The sequence below is a fragment of the Parasteatoda tepidariorum genome, chromosome 2, assembly GCF_982258835.1.
Source record: "Parasteatoda tepidariorum strain Cologne lab strain chromosome 2, Ptep-v5.0, whole genome shotgun sequence".
Taxonomy (NCBI): Eukaryota; Metazoa; Arthropoda; class Arachnida; order Araneae; family Theridiidae; genus Parasteatoda; species Parasteatoda tepidariorum.
Genome location: NC_141756.1, coordinates 12622527 through 12631509, shown reverse-complemented (window position 1 = coordinate 12631509; position 8983 = coordinate 12622527). Strand labels below are relative to the sequence as shown.

Below are 8983 nucleotides of genomic sequence, written 5' to 3'. Positions count from 1 at the left end.
TTTTATACTTTTTTTGTAGCTCTTAGACTAATCACTATTTATATTGTCTGTTGGTTTCATTTTCCAAACCAATAAATTCCACTTTCTGAGTTTTTTCAAAGTTTAATTTCAAAGCATGTGATTGATTTATAAGTGCATATATACAAAACAAATTTCTTTAATAGTAATAAAATATTTTAGTCATTAAATAGCAAATAATTTATTAACTACTAAAGCTTGGCTCGAATTAAATTAAGGAGTAAAAATACTATGGTGTATTGTTCTGTTTTTAATGACTGAATATGAACCACAAAATATTGTATTTATTTTTACTTATATAATTGACTAAGAAATAGAAAAGGAAAAATGATTTGACAATAAATTAAATATCAAAATGTTGGGCTTTTTTTCTAACTTAGTTGAAGAAATCTTAGTTTCCCAGCTCATTTTCTGAATTATTTTTATATAGTGGGCATAATAAAAAATGGAGCACCTTAATAATTTTTGATCAAGTGATATTCACATATTAAGATGCAATCTTGATGATTTAAAGGCCTAATTAGGGTAGACGGTATTTTGGGTCACAAAATCACAATCAACACAAAACATACTTTTTTTTTTACAACTGATCATTGATAACAATTACTAACTAAAACTAAGTAAAAGAACTCTAATTACTAACAAGGCCTGTTCGATAGGTATTGATTGAATACTCATAAAACTTGTGATTAATATTCTTAATATAAGTATTCTTTATCATATTAAAAAGTGACTTTTTTATGGGTTTTAAATTTACAATACATTTGTTTAAGACAAATGACACTAGATTTTCAGAAAACTTTTTTCTAGCTAATAAGTGAAATTTGTCTTTGTTTTTTGATAATTTTTCTATTTATAATCGCTGCTTTTAGAACTCAAAATATAGTGGGCAAAAAAAAAAGGAAATTTATCAACTTAATTGAAATACATAAAAAATATTATTCATTAAAAAAATGTGTTGTGTGATCAATAAATATGAATACAGTGGACAACCTTTACAACACAAAACTTGAAAAGAGAGTATTTGCATTTGTAGAATATTGTGTTATATGGATCATTTCACATATCTTTAAGCTTACGTTCTAAACATGGCTGCAAAATTAGTTTAAAACTGATCAATCATAAAATGCTTCAAATATGAATACTTAAAAACACAAAAGTATGCATTTAAGTATTAATTATTTACAGGGGGAAATTGAAATTTTCTAGAACATTTGAACTAATAACTCATTTCTAAATTTTGGTTTGCTAAGCTTTTGAAGATGTAACTCCTTAAAAAATAATTAAATAATCTAAAAAGTTAATAGTTCTTGCTTGGTTGCATGAATTTCTTAACTACAGTTTTCATTGTTTATACCCATGAATTTAATGTGGTTTATGGACAATTGCAGTTTATAGAACTGCTTTATATAAATCGACTGAAATGGGGAAAAAATTTCTTTGAAAATTGGCCTTTTCTGGTCTTTGATAGCAGTTTAATTCATTTTATTTGTCACACAGAAGTGATAGAGGACAAAAGCAATAGTACTAAAAGAAAAATAATTCTTTTTGACAGAAAATATATTGAAAATGCTTGGAAACATGTAAACATAATTTTCTTCTTCAAACATAAGGGGGGCTCTACAATTTTAATAAAACTACTTATCTGATTTTATTCAAATGACCAAAAAAAAATTAAAATATATTCTTTACTTGGTACAGAAATAAAAATTTGCATTGTTGCATATACATTTCTAATAAATAACTGTTCAATATAACTAATCATTCGATAATGCATTTATTGAGTTAATTATGTGAGTGTGTGATGAATTTTTCAGGCAGCTCAAAACGTTATCTAAAAAGCTGCTAAAGAAAAAACTAGTTCTCCAAACTAATATATCTATGACTCAATGCAAAAATAAAATTATTAAAAGGTTAAGTAACCAGCTAAAAATTTTTTTATAATTTTTATCAGAGAAAATAAACAATTTGTATGAGAAGGACAAGAATCTTTTTCAGTGAAAGAATGTTTGTTATAAACACAAAAATAAACCACAAATACGCTATCCACAATGTCGACAGTAGAAAGTTCATACCACAGTGTTGTCACTCAATAACTATTTTGACAGTTTCAGGAACGATTAGTTTTCGCTATAAACACTATCTTGCGATCCATACCATTCTTGGAGTATGTAAGCTGTTGACGGTCAAAATTCGATGTGGCACTTTCATTATTACAGATCTAACCAAAACTGATGACTTCAAATTCATCGAACAAGTGGGCACAATGGCTAAACATAAAAGAGTGAAATCCTGTGATTTAATTTATATAAAATTGATGCCAACAGCCAAAGAATGAATATGAAAAATAAATATATGCTTATGACATACATTGCAACCGCTATAGTATGGAAAGAGGAATAAACAAAGATCACTTAAAAAAATAATAACCTGAATTTTGATAAGTAACGGCAGTCTATCAACGCTTTTAAAATCCGATCGACAGAACGTTATAATATTCTCATACTTAAAAATTTAATATTAGGTTTGTTGAAATATTTTTAAAGTGTTGTATTCCTTTAGAACTATCTAGTAAAATTAAAAAAAACTTTAAATTCAAATTATTTTTATAAAAAAATAATTGAATTTAAAATTCTTTCTTCTAAATTTGATAGCTTATTCAATTGAAATACATTTCAAAGATTTTTAAATAAGTTTATTTTAAAATGATCATCTTTCATCATCATTTATTTGCATTAAAAAATTTTGTGCAGTGCAGTTTCTTGCCAAATAAAAATTGAATTTGACTGAATAAATTGAAAAAATCATATTTATTTTTCTGAAAGTGAGGTACTCTTTACATTTTAAGAGCATAAGGTGTATTAAAGTAGACTTAAGATTTAAAAAGCCAACATAATTTATTTATTTTAGTGCAATTCTTTCAAGATAACTTTAATCTGGATAAAATTGTCAGAATATTTACAATATGCTAATTACAAACAAAATATTCAAAGTACTTAATGACAAATTTTGTAATATTTTTAATGAATATATAATTTATTTTCAATTAATCGCTTGTTTCTTCAGATTCTTTCTGTGTCACATTAAATAGCTGCTGATCTTGTAATATCAGAAAATTCTTATATGCATTTTTCATTTCATCTTCTATTTCAATTTTACCTTTTTCAGGAAGCTAATAATAAAATATACAAGATTTATTCATACATTTTGTTAATTAAAAAGAGGGGTATAAGAAGCAAGTTATTTACACCAAGGAAATGTATATATGTTCATATATATATATATATATATATATATATATATATATATATATATATATATATATATATATATATATATATATATATATATATATATATATATATATATATGTTATATATATATATTTATGTTTCTTTCTTTTTTCTATTTTATTTTATTTTTTTCTTAAATAAAAGTTAATTATCTAAAATTATTAATTGTCAAATTCTATAAATTATCCAGTATAATATTACCTTGCGCACATCCTTTTTCGGACCCATCCTTGGTAACTAACAAATCAAATGCACTTCAGTACTATAGTAAAAACGCACTATAAAACAAAACCCCTCTATTTACGCATTTACCTCAATTTGAGCTTCTGTTTTCATATTTTGTAATCTGGCAATCTTGTTACGAAAATATTTTAAATCATTCTTGAAAAATTTCCCGTTCATGTAAGTTTATTTGAATTTGCTACTCGCTTTATAGATTTCGTTGTATGTTTTATTCTGCTTTATCTTTATATTTTATTTTCTGTTTTTACGTGATATTTTTACTTAATGTGTTCTATTTTATTTGTTGTAAATTTTTTATAACATCTTTTTGAATGCTCCTCAACACTATTGCATTGATATATTTTGCTTTGGCTATATTGATACAATATTAGAAAGTACTCCTTTTTGCGGATATAATCGTGTGAGCTGATGAAAAGATATCTTTTATTTTCCTGATTTTTATTATTTTTTTCACCCTTTTTTCTGAATTTTTAAAAATTTTTTATTGTTATTTTTCTTTTTCCCTTTTTTCATTGTTCTGTAATTTTTCCATGTTTTCTCTACATTTTAAACATATATATATATATATATATATATAAGAGTGGCAGTCGGTTGTGTCAGCAAGACAAACAAGTCAGGATTTAAAAAAAAATGAAATTAATTTTATTTAACCATCATAATTAGCGAATGAATATCCAAGTGACATCAAATCGAAGTGCTCTTCAATAAAAGTTAGGGAAAATATTGCAAAATAAATCCGTAAAATTTTTCGTTTTACAGAATAAGAGAAATCTAAATAATTAGAATTGGTCAATTAAATAGGTCGAGGGAAAATTCCTTGTCACTGTTTAAATAAAGGGAAATATCACAAAATGTTAATTAATGCATAACTTGAAGCCAAAAATAGATTATAAGACAGGGTGTGAATATTTAAGTGTGAGAAAAAGTGTTTAGTTTACAATAATAAATTGAGAAAAAGATTTAGATAAAGGAATAATTTAAAAAGGAGATTAGTTGAAGCTTTTTATGTTATATATATATATATGTGTGTGTGTGTTATTTTTTGTAAAATCAATTTTCTATCATAGAATATGAATTATATTGCGTTTGTGTGTAAAACAGAATAATTTACACAGATTGTCTCTAAATTGTTATTTTCCATAACCTTATAACTTTTCATTAAATAGGATACAAATTATTGAAGCATATTACATCTAAAGTGTACGACAAGAAATTCTTTTTTACCAGTTTCAGGCCAATAAGCACAAGTTTATATGATACGAAGTTGTAGTATAAGTAATACTTTGAATAGCAACTTTAATTCTAAGTATTGGCTTTGTGTTTTTAAATTGAAAAAAACTTCTTACTATAGATATTTTATGAGTCTTTTTATTAACGTTATGTTTCTTTAATGAATTAAAGTCAATAATTATACCCTTAGAACCAAACATGCATTAATTTTTTTTGAAGATCGAAATAATATATTTGAAGCTCCTTATTTTTAAATACTAGAAAACATCTCTTTTTGATGCTAAAAATTTGAAATAAAATTCATACCTTATAGAAAAACATTCAAAAAGTAAAATTGAATTTTCCTAAACTTGAGCACCCTTATGAAATAATGTTTAAAGCCAGATAAAATATGTGAAGCAGAAAGAAGAACATTTCTTCAAATCTCTAAATTTTTATAAAATTGTTTTACAACACTTAGCATAGCCATTGTTCAAGGAAAATATGAATTTTAATTTTATAAATAAAAAGCAAGATATATTTTTATACAAAATCAATTTTTGAAAATTTTATTTAATGGAAGGACTTCATAACTTGGCACACAGTTTATAGCTAAAATTACACATGAAGTTAACAGAAATAATATTCCTAAATTTGATAAGAATTAATTTAAATATTTGCTTATTGAATAATCATTTAGTTTGTTTGCATTTTTAACAGAGAGCTTAAAAAAATCCAGACTTTTTTTTAGTTTGTATAAAGTTATTTTAAAATTGTTTACCTCTAGCTCTTTTTTCTTTTCCCTTGAAACTTTGTCATCCAAGGCAACAGTTTCGATTTCATTTATTCTGGTCATTTCTTTTTCAATGAAGTCTTTAACATTTAAAAGCTAGTTTTTAGAAAGAAGAAAAATCGTTTTTGAATAATAAGTTATATAAAAAAAAATCTATATATATTAAAATTGCAAAGAATGATTTTGTAAAATACACATTTTTATAGGACTATTGAAGCATTAAATATTTAAAGCATAAATGTATTTTTGAAATTTATGGTTTTGAACTTTATGATATTACAGCATATAAATTGTTTGACATAAAGAAAAATTTTATTTTTTATTAAATAACAGAATTATGTTTGCTATTTAGCATTTGTACATTGAGGACAAATATGTAGCTATTAAGGTTGTAGTTGTTTATTTAGGTCGCACGAGAGCTGTACAATGGGGTATTGGTGATGATCTGAGAAACATCCCCGAGGATGATTTGGAGACATGCCATCACAATTTTGATCCTCTGCAGAGGTGATGGCACCCCCGCTTCGCTAATAATATTAAGTAATTCTGGGAAGTTTTAAGTGAAAACTTGTTTTAGTTATTTATAGATGACGTCTTGTTAAAAAAGGTGACATGGTTGCTAGATTTAGAAAGAACTCACTTTTTCGGCAGTTCTGATTTGGCCACCTTTTACTTGTTTATTACTGTTTGTTCTCGTTGTATGCCGTGCACCATCATATGTTTGTGTAAGCATATTATTCGAACAGTGAGATTCATTTTACAAATTATCATTTAGGTTTAAATTTTGAAGTTGATATATGTTAACAAAGTAAGAAGTGTTTTATAGCAATTCTTTTTCCAAATGACTTGAAATGACAGGTCTTCAAATGACGATTCTTCTTTTAAACACTAATAATAAATCAGGTAACAAATACACGTATAGAAGAAATGCTATAAGTAACCCAGAAGTATAGGCAATCAAGAACTTGCAGCACTCCATCCATAAAGTATTAACAGTTTATAAAGTTTTCATCCCAACTTGGACAAATGTTGTTTTGCAGGGACGGGGATAAAAAAGCTCCAAACAGAAACTGTCTCCAAAGACATTGATTGATCTGCTTTTGATATGAATACAGTTCACAACAACAAAATTACAACTTCTATAGTTGTTGAAGTTTCAAGAAGAAATTCTAAATTAAGGCTTTCCTCAACCATATATAAAAGAATGTCCACGATCATTATTGATAAAAAAAAGGGTAAATACCATTAATATGTATGTATAAATGTAAAATTATGTTAAATAACATTAAAAAAAATATTTGTTTACTTCATTTTCTAGAGGTTGCCAAAAACTAGGTGGTAAACTCATGGTATGTACGACTCCCACTGAATCTCCAGCAGCAACTAGATATTCCATTTCTAAAAGAATTGGTAAAACTTAAAATACATAGAGTCATAAATTTAATCTATTTTTATTTTAATAATTTTCCAGCATGAAATAAACATGAATTACGTAAAGATAAAACGATTTGGGAGCACTGTACAGAGATACTGCCATTATCTAAATTTTGGTTAGCATCGAGAGTACATTAGCAAGCATTGTCTTTCAAGTATTATGAGTAGAATGAGTTTTAAAATGTCACTAATAGCCAATTAGTATTGCCATAGATTTGTTTAGTACCTTGTATCTCTTTTAATGTATCTCTTTTAGGATTTTGTTGAAATTTTCTGAATTCTTAAAGATTGTACAAAATTCAAACATTCTTTATGAAGGGAAAAAAATATCTATTTATGCATCAGTTTTATTCTACTATTTATTACTATTTTAATCTGCTAATGAATGAGGGTGATTTGTCAAAGTGCCGAATAAAGGGTTTTCCACATTTTGTGTAATGTCTTCGGTGTTGTTAAAGCTCAAAAGCCTTTTATTTTAGATTGGTTTTGCATGTGTCTTGTCATCTCCCTTTTTTCTTTTCTTTATTTTACTTTACATAAGTCGGTATGCAGCATATTAATAATATACCTAGTTTTTTGATTGATTGTATCAATTTGGAATAGAAAAATAAATAAATAACACTATGTTAATAAAAGATAAACTGTTACTGTTGCTCTAGAAAAAAATCTTATTCTCATTTTATGTCTTTGGTTTTGATGTCTTTGAAAAAGCATTAACTTGTTTTACTTTCTAAAATTTAACTTAGGATTCTGATTTTATTTACAGGAGTTTAACATAAGCACAGACATTACTTAATGCAAACTCTTCTGAGAAATAATCTAAAGAACTTGTATAATTCAATTTTCTTTAGAGTTAAAATTAGAAGGAAACAGATACTATGGCATCTTGTGCACACGTTTAAAGTGATAAAAATTATGTTAATGACTTGAAACATTTTTAATAGGCATTCAAATATGCTTTTTTTTAAAAAAAATAGTCGCAAAGGAAATTTTTTTTTAAAAAAGGGAAAAAGATTATATATTTTAAACATTTTGACATTTGAAACACTTTGACCAAAGAAGAAATATTTATCAATATTCAAGTGCTAGCATAAATTTAAGCAACATGCTATACTCAGATCAATTACCATGTTTTAACTTTAGGTTTATTAGAAGTCCAATAACCTTTTGTGCGAGATCACAAAATTTAATATGAGAAAAACGGATTTAAAACACAACTTTGAATAAATAGATTTAAACAAACTACTTTAATTTGCAGACAATTTCAGTTCAGAAATTGGGTGTGTTAGTTTCTGTTTTCGATGAGTGGGTTTTAGAATTTTTGCTGTATCTTTGAAAGTTTTTTAGTATTGTTGAATTGCTCAGAATAAAACAGGTCATAACACATTATTTAAAAAATTTTTTTAAAAGTTTGCTAAGACCCCTTAATGACGCCCGGTGGCTGAGTGGTAGCGCTCCGCGCTGCCGTGCCACAGGTCCTTGGTTCGATCCTTGGGCCGGGCAAGGCCGACTCAGCCTTTCATCCCTTCAGTGGGTCGATAAAATGAGTACCAAGCATGCTTGGGAACTAACACTGGGGGTTCCGTGTTCGGCTGACCACCCGACCGGAACATATGCTCCTGCACCCCAGAGCCCAAGGTCAAGAAAACTGAGATGGGCACAGTCGGCCTTGGCCCTCTTAATGGGCTGTCGCGCCACTGAGTTAGTTAGTTAGTTAAGACCCCTTAATGTGTAGGTAATGTGCAGTTTACTAAAGTAATTTGCAGATTTCCTAAGTAATTTGAAAAAGGAATCAATTTTTGGCTCTGTAACTTTAAGCACTAAGATAATGTGTAGAGCAATCGATTTCTGCACTATGCACAGTAACAAGCACTTTTTATTTTCACCATTAATAAAATGAGCCAGGATGGCTCAGTGCATAGTTGCGATGAGGTAAACCGGGTTCGAATCCTAGTCATTGCTGGTCGATACAAATTCCGCATCCGGCATGCAC

The 8983-nt window shown here is 27.1% G+C and overlaps 1 protein-coding gene across 1 annotated transcript in view; it reads right to left on the bottom strand.

Annotated features, from left to right (window-relative positions):
* Window positions 1-2914: 2914 nt before the first annotated feature.
* LOC107445636 (dynein axonemal intermediate chain 3) overlaps window positions 2915-8983 on the bottom strand; it is a 40090-nt gene continuing 34021 nt past the window's right edge. The window contains exons 17-19 of the mRNA XM_043053943.3: window positions 6863-6954; window positions 5545-5652; window positions 2915-3190 (exon numbers count right to left, since the gene is read on the bottom strand). Coding sequence (XP_042909877.2) covers window positions 3065-3190; window positions 5545-5652; window positions 6863-6954 — 326 coding nt within the window. The 3' untranslated portion in view covers window positions 2915-3064. The remainder of the gene's footprint in view (window positions 3191-5544; window positions 5653-6862; window positions 6955-8983) is intronic.